This window comes from Muntiacus reevesi, chromosome 1, assembly GCF_963930625.1.
Source record: "Muntiacus reevesi chromosome 1, mMunRee1.1, whole genome shotgun sequence".
NCBI classification, from domain to species: Eukaryota; Metazoa; Chordata; class Mammalia; order Artiodactyla; family Cervidae; genus Muntiacus; species Muntiacus reevesi.
Genome location: NC_089249.1, coordinates 198,255,579 through 198,276,670, shown reverse-complemented (window position 1 = coordinate 198,276,670; position 21,092 = coordinate 198,255,579). Strand labels below are relative to the sequence as shown.

The 21,092-nt window shown below is 55.3% G+C and overlaps 1 protein-coding gene and 1 long non-coding RNA gene across 5 annotated transcripts in view; one reads left to right on the top strand and one right to left on the bottom strand.

Annotated features, from left to right (window-relative positions):
• Positions 1-63: 63 nt before the first annotated feature.
• Positions 64-8,596, top strand: LOC136155843 (uncharacterized). 2 transcript variants are annotated; one of them, XR_010660871.1, is made up of 5 exons: positions 64-157; positions 855-1,016; positions 2,493-2,869; positions 7,143-7,195; positions 7,847-8,596. It is a non-coding gene; the product is annotated as an uncharacterized lncRNA (long non-coding RNA). The 2 variants fall into 2 exon arrangements; XR_010660870.1 differs by lacking the exons at positions 7,143-7,195; positions 7,847-8,596 and having other exon boundaries at positions 2,493-4,235.
• The window catches only part of DPP9 (dipeptidyl peptidase 9), a 38,287-nt gene continuing 21,532 nt past the window's right edge, over positions 4,338-21,092 (bottom strand). Inside the window, exons 11-22 of one of the 3 annotated variants that reach the window (XM_065917991.1) lie at positions 20,762-20,862; positions 19,684-19,861; positions 19,281-19,443; positions 17,392-17,471; positions 14,713-14,886; positions 14,218-14,353; positions 12,056-12,201; positions 11,149-11,295; positions 10,114-10,266; positions 9,383-9,525; positions 8,057-8,168; positions 4,338-5,466 (exon numbers count right to left, since the gene is read on the bottom strand). In XM_065917991.1, the coding sequence (XP_065774063.1) occupies positions 5,374-5,466; positions 8,057-8,168; positions 9,383-9,525; positions 10,114-10,266; positions 11,149-11,295; positions 12,056-12,201; positions 14,218-14,353; positions 14,713-14,886; positions 17,392-17,471; positions 19,281-19,443; positions 19,684-19,861; positions 20,762-20,862 (1,626 nt within the window). In that variant the 3' untranslated portion in view covers positions 4,338-5,373. Of the gene's footprint in view, positions 5,467-8,056; positions 8,169-9,382; positions 9,526-9,860; positions 9,996-10,113; positions 10,267-11,148; positions 11,296-12,055; positions 12,202-14,217; positions 14,354-14,712; positions 14,887-17,391; positions 17,472-19,280; positions 19,444-19,683; positions 19,862-20,761; positions 20,863-21,092 lie in introns of those variants that run through there. The other 2 variants (XM_065917992.1, XM_065917993.1) reach the window with 2 other exon arrangements.

Genomic DNA, 21,092 nt, shown 5'->3' with positions numbered 1-21,092 from the left:
CCACGTCGTCGTCGGCGCGACCACGTGATCTGGAGGGCCCCGCCCCTCCTACCCGGGCTGCCATCTTGGGGGCGGGGCTTGGAAGTCCCAGGAACGTTCTGGGGTTGATGGAATTGAAACAGGTTTCTTGGTTTGGGGTCCATTCGTCCCTCACTAGGTAAGTGACTGACCCTTCAACTCTTCTAGTTAGTACGTGTACAACGAATGAAGGATATAAAGGAGCACCACTGAAATTCAGGTTAATGCATGTAGGCAGAATGAGGGAAATGGAAGATCACCATTGAGCAAACAACTCTTTGATTGTTACTCCGAGATTCGTGGATCCATGCTAAAAACTGGTGGGGAAGAGGATTTTTGCATTATCTCAAAGTATTTCCCCCCGAGATATATGATAGCTACAAAGAGAAAAGTAATTTTAGAGGGGCTACACCATCTTTAGCCCACTGAGCAAAGTCAACGTCGTTACAAAAGACAGTGACTTCATGGAGCCACCATGGGATACAGAGAAGGACATTCTGAGTGGCATCTCCGTGGAATTTCTGTGCAAAATGCACGGCCTCAATCTGATCAGAGCAGATACCAGAGGGACCCAAGTTGAGGGACATTCGACCTAGGTAGCTGGCAGTTAGTTCTCTTTAAAAATGTCATGAAAGACAAAGGCTGAGGAACCATCACAGAATGAGGAGACCAAGACGTCGAAAGGCAACTGGGATCCAGGATTGGATCCTTGCCTTAGTCTGGGTTATTACAACAATATCTTGCAGACTGGCTGGCTTAAACAACACATTTATTTCTTACAGCCTGTTCTGAGTGGGGGTACCTGCTCATGTTAAGAAATGCTTCCCTCTTTGCAGCTGGCTGCCGTGGACCTGTTAGGAATTGGCTCCATAAATCGGAGGACAGCAGACTATTTGGTGTTTCACACAGCGCAGTTCTTTTGATGTCTCTATTTCCCTACCTCCTGTGTTTGACCTTCAGCATGTCCATATGAAGGATTCAATTAGTGGCCAAACGCTGTAGGTAACAAGGTATTTGGTTGTGAGTAGTTTTGAGTTTCCTACTCAAGAGGGGTAGGTGTGTGTATGTGTGTTGTCTTCTCAGACTGAACCCCAGGCTCTTGTTTCTGTTTTTCCTTTTTGCCTATAAAGCAAAACCCAAAATAGAAACAAACAAAAAACTAAAGGGATTTAAAGAAAAAAACCATCATTCCCAAGATTCTGCTTTTTAGTCATGACATGAAATCTAGCAGTCAAAAAAGATTTGGTAACACAACTGCCATGGCTTCTGTCTCCATGGTCAGGACACCATAAACAGGGTGAGTGTGGACATCATAGAGGGTGCATGAAGGAACTCCTTTGTGGTAAATTAACAGCTCTGTGTGTGTGTGTATATATATATATATTTTTTTTTTTTTTTTAATTTTTTTTCTGGATATGAGGCATGTGGGATCCTCGTTCCCTGGCCCAGGGATCAAACCTGGGTCCCTTGAAGTGGAAGCTCAGTCTTAACCAACAGACTGACCACCAGGGGATTTCCCAACAGCTCTGTATTTTGACTGTGGTGGTGGTTCTAGGAATCTGTACAGGTGACAGAGTGAAATAGAACTACACACATATATGAGTGCCTGTGAAAGCTGATAAAATCTGAATAAGGTCTAGAGTTTAGTTCATTGTGCTGTATTCACATCATGTTCTTGGCATGACAGTGTATTAGGGTTAGGTAAGATGTAAGCTTAGTACATGAGACTCTGCACTGTTTTTTGCAAATTCTTATGTGTCTATGGTTAATTTAAAAGAAACAGGAACTTCCCTGGTGGTCCAGTGCATAGAATTCGAATGCTTACACTGCAGGGGGCACTTGTTTGATCCTTGGTCAGGGAACTAGGATCCAGCATGCCACAAGGCAGCACCCCCCCCCCCCCAAAAAAAAGTTTCTGCTTGAGATGGTTGTGGGTTGCCAACTGCCAAGCCTCCTGGGCAACCCTAGTGACTCCTTTCTCATCAACTTCTGTCATTCTGTGACTTGTGATTAGTTGCCTCTCCACTTTCACAGTGGATTATGGGCAAGATATATTCTTATTCCTGAGATGATTCTTAACATTCATTGGCTGAGCTTCCTACCCATCAAACATTTTGAAATCAGCAACATTGTTCAGTTTGCAACATGTATGACAGTGTGCTTATTTCCTTCATATATGGAGAGTGTCTACAAATGAATGAGGCCAACATATCAAAAGAAAGATGGGCAAGGAATTCCCTGGTGGTCCAGTGGTTAGGACTCTGAGCTGTCACTACCAAGGGCTTGGATTCCATCCCTGACTGGGGAACTAAGATCCTGCAAGCCAAAAAAAAAAATTTAAAAAGGTTGGCAAATGATTAGCAGTAAACAAGTGCCTTAAAGCATGAAAATATTCATACACACATAAAAGAAATATGAGTTCAGATTACAGTGAGCTGCTGTGTTTCACTCCCTAAGCTTTTCAAAAATAACAGGTGGTACTGAAGACTCTTGAGAGTCCCTTGGACTGCAAGGAGATCGAACCAGTCAATCCTAAAGGAAAGCAACCCTGATATTCACTGGAATGACTGATATTGAGGCTAAAGTCCCAGTACTTTGACCACCTTTTCCAGCCAACTCACTGGAAAAGACTCTGATGGTGGGAAACATTGAAGGCAAAAGGAGAAAGGGATGATAGAGGATGGCATCATTGACTCAATGGACATGAACTTGGGCAAACACCAGGAGATAGTGAAGGACAGGGAAGCCTGGCGTACTGCAGTCCATGGGATCACAAAGAGTCAGACATGACCTAGTGACTGAACAAGAGCAACACTGAAGGAATGGAGCAAGGGGCGCACTTCACCAAGAGGTGTGTACATGGAGGCATTCTCCTTAGAAGGCAATGTTGCAATATTCTTCAAAATTAAAAATGAATATGCCTTTCAATAATTCTAGGAAATTACCCTATAAATTCAGACATGCCCAAAACATGTATAAGGCTGTTTGTTGCAGGATCTTTGGTAGTAGAGGTTGGTCAATGACAACCTGTGGGCCAAATTTGGCCAGCTGTGTGGCTTTGTAAATAAAGTTTTATTGGCACACAGCCACATCCACTCATTTACACATACCCTTGGCTACTTTTGAGTTGCAAGGGCCAGAGCTGAGCAACTGGAACGGAGACTGCCTGGCCTACAAACCGAAATATTTACTCTCTGGTCCTTGACAGTCTGTTGACCCCTGATTTATACAAAAAGCCCAGAATAATCCTATCCCTTGATAAGTGCCTGGCAAAATAAATTATGGCATTCCTAGAGCAAAACAGAAGGCAGGTATTAAAAAGAGAGACTGGGGGACTTCCCTATGGTCCAGTGGTTAAGAATTTTCCTGCCAATGAGGGTGACACAGGTTCAATCCCTGGTCTGGGAAGATTCCACGTAACATGGGACAGCTAAGCCTGTGAGCCAAACTGCTGAGCCCAGGTGCTGCAACTACATAAGCCTGCATGTTCTAGAGCCCATGCTCCACAAGAGAAGCCACTGCAACTAGAGAGTAGCCATTGCTTGCCACAACCAGAGACACCCTGAGCACATAAACAAAGACCCAGCACAGCCGAAAATAATTTTTCTGACGAGAGACTGGGGAGGGCATCGTTTTCCTCTCTGTACCCTTTTGTACTGGTTTATTTTTGGCCACACTGCAGCATGTGGAACTTCCCCATCCAAGGATCAAACTTGTGCCCCCTGCAGTGGATGCATGGTTTCTTAACCACTGGACCACCCAGGGGAGTCCCTGGTTTATTCTTTAAGCCATTGAAAATAAAAGTGGACCTTCGCAAAGGATGGAGCGGGTGGTGGCCCTGGGGCTGAGGTCTTTGTACCATTAGACACTCAAGTACCACGAGTGCACTCGGCACGGGCAGGGTCTCCAGCCTCCTCTCTCAGCTGTTGGGACAGACGAAGAGTCTGCCCCCTGCCCCCACTTGTCGGTGTGTCCTGATGCTCCAACCACCAAATCAAGCCTTTGGACAAGAAAAGATGCAAAAGGAAGTCAGGGCCAGGCTGCCCATGACAGCCTGGGCTGGGTCCCTCAGTGGCACCCACGAGCTGCCTCAGGACCTCTGAGACTGTCCTTTGGGCATCTTCTAGCTGTGGCATGGGGCCCCCTGCTATTTTGTGCCAGGGCAGCAAGGCTGAGCAAGCAACCCCTCTCCCACCACTGCCAAGACTGCCCTGCCCTTGGCTCAGTCGCCTCCTGGGACTTCCCTGCCCACCCACGGAACCCCCATCACCAGCCCTGGGGAGTTTAGCTTGGAAGGAACCTCAGGCAGGTGGCAGCGCTTCCATCTGGAATTGTTTAATGTGTCTACTTCTTACACGCATAATTATAAAAGAATAAGAATTGACAAAAATATTTTCTTTCCATAATATGTAGAGGTGGTTTGTCTCTCTGGTGGGATTTTTTTTGTTGTTGGGTTTTCTTTTTTTTTTTTTTAACCCGCCCCTGGCAGAACTCTTGGCGGGAGGGAAAGGAAGAGTAAGGATAACCCTGAGGCGGGGACGGTTCCACTCCCAACCCTGGAAGCCCGGTTAGTGCGGGCCAGGCAGAAACGTGGGACCAGATGGCCGGGCTGGAGAGGGGGCAGCAGTTGCTGGCTAGCAGAGCCCCAGCCGGTCACATTTCAGAGCCTGCCTAAAAGCCGAGGGAGAGCCGGGCCGAAGGGCTGCCTGCTCCCCTGCGCACTACTTGCGCCTGTTGGGTGCACGGCTCCCGTTCTGAGTGCTGGATGGGGTGAACCCAGCAGCCAGCGGCAGACCCAGATTCTAGATTTAGGCACCCCTAGCTTTCTGTCTTTTAAATAATAAAACGCGCCCCACACCCCACCAAAGAAAAAAAAAAATCACAAGAAGTGGGCGCAGGTGGGGAGGACAGGCAACTGCATACTTCTGCACCAGTGGCTGGGCGAGCCAAGGCCTGGCCACCCCCCACCCGACCCTGCCCCTGGGGTGAGTGGTGCAAAGGCCAGGCTTCTCTGAGTCTCTTCAGGCCTCCAATGCCCAGTGGAGTTGAGGCTCCCAGACAATGGGGAGTGGAGGGATGGCTTAAGGAAGTGCTTTGTGGACGTTGGCCTCAGTGCTCCATCCTGGCAACCCAGAAGCAGCAGGCAAAAAACCCAGGAGCGTGAACAAAAACGATCAAAGGTGTGGGGGCGAAGGTGGTGGCTCCCGGGGCAGGCAGTTCTGCGGGCTGGTGGGAGGAGGTGCGGTGCGGGGCCTGCGAGGCCACTCGGTCCCTCCTGCCCCCAGCATGCGCGATGGCGGCTGCGGAGCCACTTGTGCTCTGACTGTGCAGGCCCCTCCCAAGGCGGCCCCGGGCTCAGAGGTGTTCCTGAAGAAAGTGCAGCAGTGTGACTTCATAGTGCTCGCCGGACTCGGGGCAGCGGATGCTGTGTCTCTCGTTGGGGTATATCTGGGTGGAAAGAGAAGGCAGGCTGGTGGCACCGAGGACCCTGCACCCCAAACCTCACCCCCTGAGTCTGGCTCCCAGCATCTCCCCTCAGGGCCTTGGTCCCACCCTTGCCACCCTGGGAAGAGGTGTTGCTCTGGAACTGAGGGATCCAGGTTCGAATCCCCCCTCCACAGACAACTTGCTGGGCAAGTGATTCTGGGCAAGTGACAGCCTCCCCCCATGAGAGCTGAGTGAAAAACTCAGACCTTGTAGGGTCTGTGTGGCCTGGGCCAGCTAATGCAGATACGTAAGCACACATGAAAGCCTTGAGAAGCTGTGCTGCTCCTCTGTCCCCCAAACCCAGGGAGCGTGAGGAACTCATACCCGCAGAGGGGCTGGGGCTTCAAATCATGGAGACATTTGCTGCCCTGCACTTGAGCCACTGCATTTTACCAACAGGCCCCACTGGGGATTGGACACATGGAGGCTACAGGAAGGCCTCGCTCTAGGAGGGCCTCCCCCCAGGCTTTGCAAAGTGCTTCCTGGGCCCTCTCAGTAACCAAGGGTGGGGCCATCCCCTGAGAGAAGTGGCAGTGTGCTGGTGACAGGGGCCATGCCCAAGGAATCACCCAGTCCAGACCTGGCTGAGTAGCAGCAGGTGGATGGTGACAGCAAGGCGGATCTTGCCTCTCTGGCCATGGAGTGAGGGTTCCTGGGGCAGGTGTGAGACCTGCTTCACACCCTAGGAATGCATCTAACTGCTCAGAGATCTCCCCTCCTCCACCCTTGCCTTGAGTAATCCATCCTGGATGAGTCACAAGTCTTATCATACTGTCCCCAGCTCAGAGGAGTTGCCAGGCTGAGATCAAGACCTGGATTCCTGGGTCCTACTGCTCCCACAGCTTCATAGGTCCCACTCTTTCAGGGCCCAGGGCAGTGGCATGCCCTGGGACAGACACCCACCCCTCTACGCCACCCTGGGTCCTGGGTGCCTGGTCACTTCCTCCTCCTGGGCTGTGAGGGCAAGGAGAAGCTCATCTGGTTCCCCACTATGCTCCCAACCCCCAGTCACGGGCCTGGTCTGTGGCAACAATGTGACGTGGGAACAAGTTTGGCCTGTCAGCCTCCAGGCCAAGTGTTTCTGGGTGTCTGAAGTGGAAAGTGGGTATGCTCCATCCCCCCTCTCCCACCCTCCAAGGGAGCATCCTGTCTCACTTTCAACTTCCCCTGGGAGGCAGAGGCACAAGTCTCCAGGCCCCCATGTGCCAAATGTTTTTCCTGAGAGCACTCATTTGACCCTCAACACTTCTCAGAGACAGGGATTATCAAGCCCATTTCATAGATGAGGAAACCAGGCCCAAGGTTAAAGGACCTGTCACCTGTGGTCACTCAGGGAGAGAGGGGCTACCCCAGCCAGGAGACTCAGGCCTTCAGGCTACGAAGGGACACTTGAGGATCCACCCTGGCCCTGCCTGACTCCTCAGCTCTGATGCGCAGCTGCCGCTGGCCTGTGCTGGAGGCGCATGTGAGGCTGGGGTGGGGCTGCTCCCAACAACTCTTCACCCTGTGGGAGCCCCGCTGCCCCCTGTCTTGTAGGCCCGCGCATGCGCAGCCACAGATCCCTGAGGCCTGTCCCTCCTGCCCGGGGACCCTCAGCGTTTCCATCTGTTGAATGGCAACGTGTCCTCCCCTGACAGGACTGAGCACGTGAAGGCGTCCAGGAAGCAGAAAGACTGCGTGGCAGCAGCAGGTAATCAAATCTGTCCTCCTTACCTCCAGCATCAGGCCTCCGCCAACCAACCCCTCGACCACATTCCGCCCCTGGAGTCCACCAGGCCTCTCGCTCCCCACTCCCGGCCCCTTTCCTGCCGGGACAACTGACTGGTGCATGTCCCACTGGCCCCATGGGCCTGTCTACATGGCTGCCTGAAAGATGACCCTCTTTCCCTCACCCTTAGGAAAAAACACAGCCCTCCCCTGAGACCCACTCCCAAAGCCCAGCCCTTTACCACAAAAGCCCCACCCTCTCGTGAGGCCCCGCCCTTACTGCTTAAGCCCCGCCCACCACCAGAGGGCCCACCGGCCTGGTCACCTGGCCCTGGTCCTCAGCTCTTCTGCTGGCTGCAACCACGCTGGTCTCTTGTCCCTGAGCTGCTCCCTTTCACTAATTTCCTGTGTCTAGTGTCCTCCACAGCCGACCCCTAGGCCTAGCTGAGTCCCCACTCATTAGCATCCTTAAATGTCACCTCCTCAGGGAATTCCTCTCTGACCCCTGTTCAAGGTAACCCACCCCCCCACCACCATGTCTCATACTTTCTGGGTGGGGTTCTGAACTTCAAAGCAAGCTTCTTGGTTTAAAATAACGCGTGTGCTCCTGCAGTAAGAGCGTGTGCTCCCCCAGTTCCCAGAGGTGGCCAGCAGAGGGCGGAGTGGACCGCGAGACATCTACTGAATGGACTCGGGGACCCAGAGGGTCAGGGTAATTACCAATTACCGTGAGGAGCCAGGCAGTCAGATGTGAGGATGGGGCCAGGGACATGGGTTCCCCCTACTGCCCCCTCCCCACACACGCTGCTGCCCACGCTGGGAGCTCCTGGAAGGAGCCACTCACCTGAAGCTGGTAAGGCTTTCCTGCGCGGATCAGCTGGGAGACAAGGAAATTTGTATGGAAAAAGTGCACGTTCTCATCCAGGAAGCCGTGCAGGATGAGCAGGCGGTTGGGCCTGAAAGACAAGGTTGGGGTGAGGGTCTGAGGCTGAACCCCCTTCTCCCACCCTGCCCCATGGCAGTGAGGAGGCAGCAGCAGCAACTTGGCAGCAGATGGTGGAGCAACCCAATGATCTGGAGTGACTGGCACGTCTGGGAGATGCTTGGCCAGGAGGGGAGTGTGTGGCTGGTGGTACCTGGAATGCCCTGAGGTCCCAGAAGCTTCTGGAATGTGCTAGGCCTGCCAAACCCAACACCACCAGTGGCTACCAAGCACTTGACATGTGGCATGGGTGGTGAAGGATTTTTTTGAAATTTTGACATAAAAATAGCTTACTGAGGTGACACATGATTTAAAATTCACTCATTTTAAAGAGAACAATTCAGGGGCACTTGGTGCATTCATCATGTCATGTAGCCATCACCTGGATCCTAAGTTACAGGACATTTCCATCACTCTGAAGCAAACTCTATGCCCATGAGCAGTTGCTCCCAGCCCCTGGCAACCACCAGGCTTCTGTCTTTTATTATTCCATGAAGTGAGATGAACGCAAAAGTGAATGGAAGTGGCTGCAGAGCTGTGGGTTCTGAGCTTGGCTGCACCATGGCAGCCCCTGGGGTCCAGGTCACCCTCTAGACTGAAGAGAATGGCCTCGCAGGGAGAGAAGCCAGGACGGGGTCAGTCTGGGACAAGAACCTTGGTACTAAAGGTGGGGCCAGGGTGGACGTTCACCAGACAGGAGGCACATGAGAAATGGCCCCGCCATTTTCTTTCTGATGGGAGAATCAGAAACCTGTGCCCAAAGCACACATGGCATATCAGAGCTGGGCCAACACACGTAGGTTTTACAACCATTGTGGATGTGGGTTCTGAGGCAGAACCCGCAAGACAGAAGCAGTTAGGATTCAAAACCGACGCATGGGGCCCACGGCAGGCCACGTGCTTAGGAGGTGAGGGGCGCCAGGGCAGCCAAAGCAGTGTCACTGTAGATCTTCCTCTCCATGTTTCTGGGGGCAGGGCTGGGGGGCTTCCCTCCCTCCTTGGTCCAAGAGGACCTGGGGGCCTGCTTTCTGTGAGGAGCGGTGAGGGAGGGAGGATAGAGGAAGGGGAGGGGGCAACGGCGCAGACAGAGAGGGGGTGTGGAAGCCATGCCCACCCGGCCCCAGGAGAACCCAGCTTCAGTGGAGGGCCGGCCTTGGTGACCAGGCAGGCGGGCAGAAGGGGCCTTACTCATTGGGCAGCTTCTCCACGTGCAGGGCCACAGAACCCGCCTCGTAGCCAAGCTGGTTGTTCTCTGGGACATCCATGTAGCGTTCTGTGTAGCCCGTGTCGTAGGCCATCCACACTGTGACCGGGGCGCCTGCGATGGCCACCTGGGGGCCACCGTGGGTGAAGGGGTGGCGGGAGAAAGAGACACACACACAGAGGTCACGTCCTGGGAGCCTGCGTTTGGCCTGTGGTCCCGGGGCCTCCCCCGGAGGACATGAGGAGCGGGCATGCACACGGGGGCTGGCGGGGAGGGGCCCTCTGACGTGTCTCCCCCGTGGACCGTGCACTGTCGTGGGAGGGTGGGTGAGCTGGGCGAGCGCTCAGGCTGGACTCGGCCCCTCCCTGGGCCCACTGCCTTCCTGCCTCCTCCTCCTCATCGCCCTGGCAGCGCCGCCGGCCTGGGGGCCCCTCCCCCGACGCTCTCCACACCATGCCCCACCTCTGCCCGTCCGGGGCCGGGGTCCCGAGCTCAGCCTCCCACAGAGAGCTGCTGGCGGGGTTTTGTGCAGCCGGACGCCATCCTGGGGTCAGCAGTGGCGGGCAATGAGGAGGGGGGCTCGGCCCCGTGGGGCTGCTGCGGGGAGAAACAGCCACGTGGCAAGGCCCCTGCCGAGATGCCTCCCCCAGGGGGGGCGGGCTCCAAGGGGCACGGGGGCGCTGGCAGATGGGGGAGAAGGCGGTGCGGGACCCACCTTGAACACCTGGGGCTTGTGGATCAGCCCCATGAGCGAGAGGAAGCCTCCGTAGGACCAGCCGTGGATGGCCACCCGACTCAGGTCAATGAAGCCGTACTTCTCGGCCACAAACTGCAAGCCTTCCACCTGGTCCTCGATTTCCACCTGGCCCTGGGGGATGAGGCCAGGTACCCCTCAGTGGCCTCCTCCCAGGCCCATGCCCCACTGTCTCCCTTCCTTCGCAGGAGGCCCTCTCTGGAAGTCACCCTCTCTCCAGGCCCCATGCAAACCTCTCAGGGTGGTGGTCAGCCAGACCTGGCACCAACCCTGCCCTGCCATCTCCTGGCTGGCTCTGATACAGTCACATCCCCTCTCTGGGCCTCAGTTTCCCCATCCCCAAAATGAGGAGGTTACCATGAAGATTTTACAGTGGGTGTGAGGATGAAATGAAATGCGAGGTGCCCTGTATTCAGAGGCCTGGTGTGTGCCAAGACTCAAACAGCTGGTGTTTCAGCACGACCACCTCCATCCTCACCACCACCTCCATCCTCATCACCACCACTATCACCATCAAATTCCTCATCACCAGCATCACCCCCACCACCATCAGTACCCCCACCATCACCACCACTATCACCATCAAATTCCTCCTCATCACCACCATCAGTACCCCCACCACCATCAGTACCCCCACCACCATCGGTACCCCCACCACCATCTATCCCCACCATCACCACCCTCGCCACCACCGCTAGCACCACTTCCACAGCCACCAGTGCCTGTCTGGCCTAGCCCTTGGGGCTTCCTGCTGATCGGGCCTATACTGACATGCCTGGCTGCATCTGGGTCTTAGGCACCAGGTGGGGCATATGTGTATCTGTCTCCCCACGGGGCACCGCTCAGAGCTGAGCATCGGAGTGGACATTTCTCTAGTTCCATAGGCCGCCACTTAGGACTGACACCCTGTCCTTGAGGAAAATGCCTCAGGGCCGCCCCCAAACCCCAGGTCCCCCCACTTTCACCACACAAGAAGGGAGTGGGAAGAGACATTACCATCTGGTTTTTCAGAGCCCCTTCGAATCGAAGCCCTCGCTGACAGGAGCCCCTGCCGTCAATCACAACCACGGCATAGCCCAGGGAGGCCAGGGTGTTGAGCCGCAAGTACTTGATTCCTTTGAAGGAGTTATTGACCAGCTGCACCTGTGGGGAAGGCAAGGCAGATGTGACTCTAAAGAGGAGGCCTGCACTCCATCATGAAGCCTGTGGATGCCCTGAGAGGAGGCCGCTGCCCCGGGCCCTCCCTGGGATTACCCCCTCTTCTCTTCAGCTACGTTTGCCTCCTTTCCACCCCCGTTATATCTAGAAATAGACACAAAAGCTGAAAGGGAGGCTGGCAGGCTGGTGGTGCCGGGCGGTGTATCCCTCAAGTAATGTGGCTTATGCTGGTCCCCTACTTCAGCACAATTCATGTTTGGGCCTCATCAAGTTCTGGGTGGTGTCCTGCTGGCTGTAGGGTGTTGACAGCACCTCCAGCCTCTACCCACTAGATGCGAGGAGCACCCCCACCCCAGCTGTGATGACTACAAATGTCCCCAGATGTCACCAAGTGTCTCCTGGGGGACAGCCACCCCAGCTGAGAACCACTGTCTTAGATGCACCTGCTTGCCAACCTGCCTGCCTGGCCTGTCCCCTTCTCAGAGGGCTGGGCCCAGGGCTCCAAGCTGGTGACCAAGGGTAAGAGTGGGTCACTGCTGGGTGGGTGGCCCAGACACATAGACAGGGTTTGGGGGGCTTCCCAGAGGGACACAGAGTATCAGCAGGTGGAGGGTGGGAGAAGGCTGTGCAGCGAGCGGATGGTCCCCAAGAATCCCGTGTGGCCAGTGGGGACGGGAAGCAGCACTAGGAGGGGCCCCTCGAGCCCTGGGTGGAGAGGGGGAGTACGGGGGAAGGGCGTGCCCACCTGTGGGCCTCCATACACAAAGAGAACAGTGGGGTGCTTCTTCCCCGGCTGCACGGCGTGGGGCTTGTAGATCATGCCGTAGAGCCGCACGTCTGACCGCGTGTGGAAATGGAAGATTTCTGGAGGCACATAATCCGGGGGGCAGCCTGTGGAGACAGAGTGGCTGTGGCTCTGAGGGCCAGCATGAGCCAAGGCAGGCTCAAATCTGAGCGGGGCCCATGTCTGGCCAAACCCACCCTCCCCCAAACCCAGAAGGTGGGCCAGAAGCACCCCGTCTTCTGTGCTTCCTGGCAGTTACAGAGTCTGTAGGCTGGAAGTGACCTGCACCCTGGGTGCCTGCTCAGGCCAGGCCACAGTCTGGTCTGGGACCCTCTCCGGAGCCCCCGACACTGGTCCCTCTCCCTTGGAGGTGACAGCAGCTCTGGGATCTGATTAAGATCAATTTTATGGTGGGGGGAGGGGTCTTCTCTCTGATTTTTATGGTTACCTCTGTTTTTGCAAAGCAACACTGGCTTTTCAATCCAGTGGTGAAGAGATTTTAAGTTTCTTGAAGTAAATAGGGTGTCAATTTAAAAGGCAAATGAGTCAACAGTGATATAGGCCAGGGGTCCACAGTGTTTACTACAAAAGGCCAGGTAATATTTTTGGTTTTACGTGCAAAAGAGACATTCTTTGTGTCTGGGGTGTCACCACACTTGTCCCTTTGTATCCTCAGGGGACTGGGTCCAGGGCAACCACCCCCCCAATACCAAAAGCCACAGATACTCAAGTCCCTCATATAAGATGGCATACACACACCCTCCCGTGTGCTTTCAGTCACCTGAGTTACTTATTATACCTGGTACAACACAAACGCTATGTAACTAGTTGTAAACACAGTGTAAGTGCACAAGTCAGGTTTTGCCTTTTGGCATGCTCTGTGGCTGGCTGAATCTGTGGCTGGCGGACCTGTGGCCATGAAGGGCTGTGTGCACTTGACTCTGCTGCGGCAGCCCAGAGCGGCCACAGATGAAGCCGAAATGACTCAGCGTGGTCAGGTGTGGCCAGAGGGCCAGTCTGCCCACTTCTCACAGAGGTGACCCACAAACACAGCCAGATTAGGCTTTGGGGGAAAACAGTGCCCCCATGGGCCTGCCTGCACATCCAGGGCTGGGCATCAGGACGCCTGAGCCCCCTTCGTTGCCCCTGTTCAGTGCTGGGTGGCACCTTGTCAGGCCCCTCTCTTCCCTCAGTTTCCTCATCTGTGAACCAGGGCCAAGTTCCGGGACTGCGCTGTCAGATGGAGGAGGCTGCTTATTTACTCATGTTTTGGGAGCAGTGATGGTAAGAGACTGCTTTCCAGCCCATTCAAAGTGTTGAAAGTATTAGTCGCTCGGTCGTATCTGATTCTTTGTGACCCCATGGGCTATGGCCTGCCAGGTTCCTCTGTCCACGGAATTCTCCAGGCAAGAATACTGGAGTGTGTTGCCATTTCCTGCCCCAGGGGATCTTCCCAACCCAAGGACTAAAACTGGGTCTCCTGCATTGCAGGCAGATTCTTTACCGTCTGAGCCACAGGAAAGCCTGTTAACACCCACAACCCCCAGGGATCTTATGTCCTACGGTGTCCTGGAAATCTACAAGGGGCAGCCCTGCGCAGGAGAGGGCAGCCTTATTAGTGAGTGATCCCCATGGCGGGGTGCTCTGCAGAACGTTGTTTACATCTCATGGGCTGCCACGGGGCCACTCAGTAGGTAATGAAGCATTTAAGAGAGATGAACTGAACTGACTGGCCTTTGCTTCTGCAGCTAGAATTGGAACCCGGGGTCACCCAGGTGGAGGCCTGGCCACCCTGGAGGCTCCTGGGTTAACTGACCAGCTGCCTCCCACTCCCTGAGGCCCCTAGTGACCAACCCCAGGTAGGGGCCATCTGCTCTGCACAGGTGTACTTGGCCCTGTGTAGGGACCCCTCCGCCTGGCAGAGCTGTGTGCTCTCTCTGCGACAGCAGCACAGGAACTTGAGGCTGTCTTGGGGGCCCCACGGGACAGTTCGGGGCTGTGGTTACACTTGATCGGTTCTTGGGGCTCTGGGCCGCTTGCTGCCTTGCGCTCACCCACGTTATTCACCAGGGCTTGGGCAGCGATGCACTCGGTCAAGGTCTCGGGGGTCTGGGGTTACTCACTGGCTGCCTCCATCATGCTGGCCCAGAACCGGGGCTGCTTGTGCAGAGGGTCATCGTCAGGGCCGCTCAGCTTGTAGACGTGCACGCAGGGTGGCGTACCCACACTGCTATAGTGGCTGATGAACATGTCGAAGTTCTGCAGGCAGGATGGGGCGCTGAGACCGCGGGGTGCCTCGCATCACCCACGCTGTGCCGGCACCTTCCCCCATCACCCCCACCTGCATTAACTGCCTGCCATCTATACCCCGTGCGGTGTGTTTGCTCGTGTGACCCTACTGTTACCACCACCCCTACCCTGAGAGGTGAGAAGAGCCTGTCCCCTGATCAGGGGGGCCCTGGGTGCTGACTGAGGGACCTGCCCATCTTGCTGGTCCTACAGCCAGCAGACTACACTGGCTACTTGTCTGGGTCAAGGGTGGCCCTGTGGTCATGTTCCAGATTGCTGCCTGATATCCTGGAATGTTCCAAGGGAGGGCACATTGGGGAGGGGCCCACCTGGCTCATGGAGCAGCTGTGGGAGAAGCCAGGCGTGGTGAGGCGCACGATCTCGCCAGCCACCTCGTAGCTGACCACATAAAGGTGATGCTCCAGGGGCGTGTCCTTCGTGCCTTGGAAGTACACCAGCTTCGTCTCCTCGTTGACCCAGATCTGCAGGTGGCACGGGGGCTCCTGGTGACATGGCCCCCGGGGCCTCCCTCCCCGCCCCCTGGGAGGGCTCAGTGTTCTGTGAACAGGGAGGACCGTTCTCCCAGAGCTGGCTTCAGCCCGCCGGCTGGAGAACTGTCTGGGAGACGGTCCTGGATCCCGCGGGGAAGAAGCCCACTCCACTAGAGCTGGGCTAACCACATGTCCTTGGTCCGACTTGGAATCAGAACTCCCAGTCTGGACAGCTCCTTCCAGACAGGCCCAGAGCTGCCGGAGGGGGACTGAAGGTCTAGAGTGTGGGGGGTACCGAGGCTGAGGGAGGGCCTGTCCTGGGTCCAGCAGGCCCCAGTCCTGGTCCCCGGTGGGGACAGCCCACCCTCTTACCCAAGTGCTCAGGGTTAAGAAGTGTTAACTCCCTGCCCCGCTATTTCCTGGAGGAAAAGCCCATCAGACCTGGGCGTGGTTCTCAGGCAGTGACCTCAGGAGGAGGAAGAAAGAACCTCGTTCTGGGGACGGAAGAGGCACTGCCTTGTGGGGCTGACCATGCAGCAGATGTTCTGAACAGGCCTTTGTGCCTGGGGACTGCTCCCAAGGATGGCAGTGGAGGGGCAAATTCCATATGAAGGCACAGCGATGCCCCAAGTGCTCTTCAGATGAGAGAGCTGACAGCTGGAATGTCCTAAAGACAGGCTGGCTCCACTCTTACAGAACACCTCCCTGGGGCCACAAGAAGCCGTGCAACCCTACAAACCCTCTAAAATACTCATGTTCCTGTGCAAACAGGAAAGACCTATAGTGATTCCCCACTGTGGTCACGTCTGAGGACGGAGGCAGGTCACGGGAGCCTGGGGTGAGGATGGAAGGGGACCGTATAGAGAAGTTCAATTTTTACAACAAATGCTGATATGGTGGTTGTCATGTGCTCACTGGAAAATAAATGCAGGTTTTCTGAAAATGGAGGATGTCATCGGAAAATCCCAAACCACCTGTAGTTAAGTCGTGTGCTGGTTTTGTCACCAAGACTCTGCAAGAAGCTGTGTGGGTGGGAAGCAGGGTCTGCAGGTGAGGGACCCACTCAAGACCCGGGGCACAAGGGTGGAGCATGTGGCTGTGGGCAGGTATGGCAAAGGGCATTCTTTCCTTTTTTCTTTCTTATAATGTTGCTTTTTTATTTTAAAGAAAATTTCTAGGTAAAAAGATAGGGTGTGCAGAGTGTTAAACTTTGACCACGAAGAAAAGTTTTTTGTTTTTTTTTTCCAGCCATGAGCAAGGCATGTGGGATCTTAGTTCCCCTACCAGGGACTGAACCCAGGCCCTGGCAGAGAGAGCACTGAGTCCTAACCACTGGACCACCCAGCAAGTCCCGAGAGAAAGATTTTAATACTGTCCTGTGTGTCTGCCAACTGCTAAAGGCCTTCAAAGTACTTTAAAGCGGGGTTCTCACTCGGGGCGCTCTGCACCCCGGGCCATTTGGCAGCCACTGGACACATCTGTGGTCATCACAGCTGGGGTGGGGGCCAGGGAGGCTGCTCCACACCCACAGTGCCCACAGTTGCCCCGAGTGTCCACAGTGCTGAGGGAGATACTGCTGTGGAGATGGGAGGGTTGGAGCTGTTTGATGGCCCCATGTCACAGCAAGGAAACCCAGTCTTAGTGCCTGGCTGGCTGGACCGAGTGAGGCCATGAGCCCATGAGCAAGACTCAAGCACAGCAGAGCCACCCAGTAGGGACAGCTGTGGTCCCACTGTCATGGGCACAGTGCCTTACATTACCCAGGCCCAAGGAGGTCACTTGTCTCCTGACCGAGTGTTTTCAAACTGCTATTTTCTACCGTATAAACAGTGCACATCTGTGTGCTAACCTGGGTGTGCCTTGGGTGCTCTTGCCTAGAATGGGGGCTGTCAGGTCAAATGAGGTGCAGGTTGACACTGTAATGGATGCCCTCTCTGCCCCCTGCCCAGGAGTGCCCAAACCCCTTCTCTTGGCAGCACACAGGCCACCCAGCTCTGGGCTTTAAAAAGGTCAGCCTATATCTCCTCTTGGGCACTTGGACAGTTTAGGTCTGTCTGAGTCTTTGGACCAGGAGACCTTTATAAAAACTGGGAGGGCAGGAGGGCTCCAGGATGTCTGATTAAGGGGTCTCTCCATAAAATCGAAAATTCTGCAGACCTGGCCCCCAGTGATGAATGCAGGGTGGTTCCATGGCGGGCCCCACCATTGTCCACAGGTAGCTTCATGCAGCCGAAGGAGGCCAAGTGGACACTCCTGGTGGCAGGGAGAATGGGCCAGGCCCCAACCACCAGGATCCAACAAAGGAAACGCAGACAACCCTGCTTCCGGACCCAGGATCTCCTGCTGGTGGGAAGTGCAGCCCCCATGGCCCTGAGTTGCAGAGCAGGAGAGGGTGGCCAGGCGGGGGGCGTGGGGGTGGAGGAGAAGCCACAGGCTGTCAGGGTCTGAAGGGGTCAGGACTGTGTGTGTGTGTCTGTGCACGTGTATGTATACAGGTGTGTGTGGAGACTCGGGTACCTTGGAGCCGTGCCTCGCCAAAACCTCCCACTCGCCGCTGGTCAGTGCGATCTCCTCCTTGATGGGGCATTTAAATTCATCTGGAAGGATAGGAAAAGAGGTGAAAGGGGCCCGGGGAAGCTGTGACACGGACTCAAAGCACAAAATGGACTCACTGCAAAGCCCAAGCAGCTGGGGGACAGGCAGGTGGAACAGCCGGGCCCCCGGCATGGGACGCAGACTTGAGATCGGCATTTTTATCAAAAACATCCAATTTTCAGGACTTCCCTGGCTGCCCAGTGGTTAGGACTCTGAGTTTCTCCTGACTCCAAGCTTCCACTGCAGGCGGTGTAGATTTGATTCCTTATCAGGGAACTATTATAGAACCCTGCGGGCCAAACTACCTCCTTCCAGGCCTTGGACTTGTGACTGGTTACGACAGGTTGGGAACCAGGTCTTGACTAAACTCTGGGGCTGAGCAAAGGCTCAGTGGAGTTACAGTAGGTTTTTGGGGGTTTTTTTTGGGGGGGTAGGTATGTATCTCCATTTTTATACACTTATTTACTTATTTTTGGTCGCGCTTGGTGTTTGCTGCTACACGTGGGCCCTCTCTAGTTGTGGTGAGCGGGCTCCTCACTGTGCTGAGAAGCACGGGCTCCAGGGCACACAGGCCTAGTTGCTCCGCAGCATGTGGAACCCTCCTGGCCCAGGGATTGAACCTGTGTCCCCTGCATTGGCAGGTGGATTCTCAACGACTAGACCACCAGGGAAGTCCTCGCTTTAGAGTTCTTATCAGGTAAATAACAGTATGTAACATTTCTTGCCATGTGTTAGAAATTTTATATTAAAAACAGTTTATGAGCAGTGGTTACAGATCTTTTCTATTCTCTTGGGTCTGAAGCAAACTACTGTCAACGTCTCCTATGGAGGGTCAGATGTCCCTACACAGATCCACAGGGTGTACAGAACAGAGACCTGGGCTGAGCGACCATCACCAGAGGACCCAGGAGAGACAGACACTCCTCTGCCCCTCACTCACTGCGAGGTGGGTGTGCCACTGCCTGCCCCCACACCTTCCCCGATGCCTTCACTGCTGGGCCCACATGGGGAGCCGAGTTGCACAGGCCTCCTCTGGGGCTGGTGGCCCTGCCGATGATGCACTGCTCTGGCTCTATAGCCTCTGTGCCTCTCGTTACCAATCCGCCCCGAGACCCCCAGTGGGCCTGGGTGATGGCACAGCCTGCTGGTTCCCCTGCCTTGCTCCAGCTCACTCTGAGCTCCTGAGCCTTCTGGGTTCAAGCCCATGCTTCTCACGGTCCAGAGGGTCCCACCGACCACACCAGGCCTTCCCTCCCTTGCCCCCCAAGTACTCTGCACCAGCCACACGGGCCTCCTCACTGTCCCTCCCCCACACCAGGCCCGGTCCTACCCCAAGGCCTTTGCACCAGCTGTGCTCTCCGCCTGGGGCACTGTGTGGCCACCTCTGCTATAGGTCTCTGCCCTGTGTCACGTTATCCACTGATGTGCTCCGGACCTCCTGGTGTCTTTCACAGTCTCTGGATGTCTGCCTGCCTCCCCTCTACAGCAGAGATGTCCACACTTGTCTCTTTCTACAGTGACCCTCCCTGTGTGCAGGGCAGGGCAGCTTCTCCTATAAAGGGTCAGATGGCACAGCCTTGGTACACAAAGGGCCTTGGCATGCAGTCGGTGCTGGATGAACCCTGCTGCCAAAAGAAACAGTCGTGGCTGTGGTAGCCCTTCCAGACCAGGAACGGCATTAGGAAAGGCCAGTTTCTTAATCATAAACACCCACTCCCTGTGGGGTGGGACCCGTGAACAAGCTATGCACTGAACCACCTGCTTGAACCGCAGGCAAGAGTGGTGAGTAAGTATCAGTTGGGCTTGCTCACCTTCCCCAGGGCTGAAGGGCTGGGTCCAGTCGTAGCCGCGGGGCTGCAGGACAGCGGTGACTTTGTACAGGTGGCAGAAGCCAGTCTTGCACTCGTTGGCGCGGATGAAGCAGAGCTCGTCCGCTCCCTCTGCTTGGGGGAAGGGGTAGAAGATGTCGTGAACCTGTTCGGGCAGAGAGAGGACATGTCATAAGTGGGGGCTGTGGCAGGAGTGGGTGGGGGGAAACTTGGGCTGTGTCTCCTTGAGAAAGGGGAGGCTTGGACAGCCAGGCCAGAGGGCGGTCCCTGCCAACCCTCCCTCCTGAGCTGGCTTCTCCACATTGAGGAGCTGGGGACCTGGGCGCGGGGGACATGGGAAACCAGGAGGTGCGGTAGGACAGAGCCTGCACACCCCAGCTCTTACATTGATCCACACGTCGGTGACCTCCTCATATACCACGTATGGCTGGACATCCCTGGGCACAGCCCTGGTGAAGGCCGCCCGCTGCTCCTCGTTGTCAGTGGTAGGGATGAACAGGGCTGGGGGCAGGAGGACCAGCTGGAGGTGCTGCTGGGGCCGGTCTAGGAACATGGCCCAGGCGCTGGAGGGCGAGATGGGAGGACAGGAAGCTCAGGGCCTGGTGCAGGCCAGCTGGGGCCAGACGCCCCCTGCCCGTCCGTGTGCATGATCAGAATGGCTCCTCCTGTCGGCTTCAGGGACACAAGCAAGTGACTACACAGCACATAAAGCCTCCCTGGCTGGCAGGCATGCCCAGGAGGGAGACGGGGGTGGTGGGGAGGTGGGTGGGGTGGGTGCTGACAAAACTGTACGATCCAGCTGTTCTGCAAACACCTTGCATCACTGGTGAACTTAGGCGACTTCTCCCAAATCTTCAGCCCTTATTTGTCCTTTGTTTCATATCTTGCTCTAAGTGGACAGTTAGTTTAAATCTTTTTTCTGTTTGTTTCTTTTTTTGTCGCAATGCACAGCATGCAGAATTTTAGTTCTCAGACCAGGGATTGAACCCTTGCCCTCTTGCAGTGAAAGTGCGGAGTCCTAACCACTGGACCACCAGGGAAGTCCCAACTTCAATGTATTGTATACAAAGATCTGTTGGGGCCAGAGATGGAAAAGTTGACTCTCAACAGAAAGACAGACCAGATACCCTCATCACGGGCCACTGTTCCTTTCTCAACTACTCAACCCTGCCTGTGTGGGGTGAGTGGCCACAGAGGTGTGGCCATGTGCCAATAAAGCTTTATCTCTGGACACTGAAATATGGCTTTCCTATCATTTCCATGTAATGAAATACTCCTCTTTGGACCCCCGGCCCCCGCCTCACTGAAAAACGGAAAAGCCATTCTTATGAGCTGCATGGTGATGGGCAGCCGGCCACGTCTGGCCCCCGGTGTGCTTTGGGGCTCTGGTGTAGTGTGTCTGCCCCAACCCAGGGCAGAAGTGACTGTGAGGGGTATCCTGGACTCTGAGGGATGACACTCACTATTTGCCGTCCTGGGTCCAGCCGGCCCTGGCGAGGTACTCGACCTTCGGGAAGAGCAAGCTGAATGGCTGCACCAGCTCCTTCTCCTGCGTCGACACAATCTAGAGGGGAACAGACAGACGTGGGTTACCATCCAGCCTGGCCATGTGCTGCCACTGCCGTGAGGCGCTGTAACTCCCCAGAGCCACACACTGAAGCCCTAACTCCTGGGACCCAAGGAGGGAGCCTGACTTGGAAACAGGGCAGTTACAGATGTAATCAGTTAAGATGAGGTCATACTGGGGTGTGGGGGCCCACAGGATGAGTATCCTTATAAAAAGGGGAGATGTGT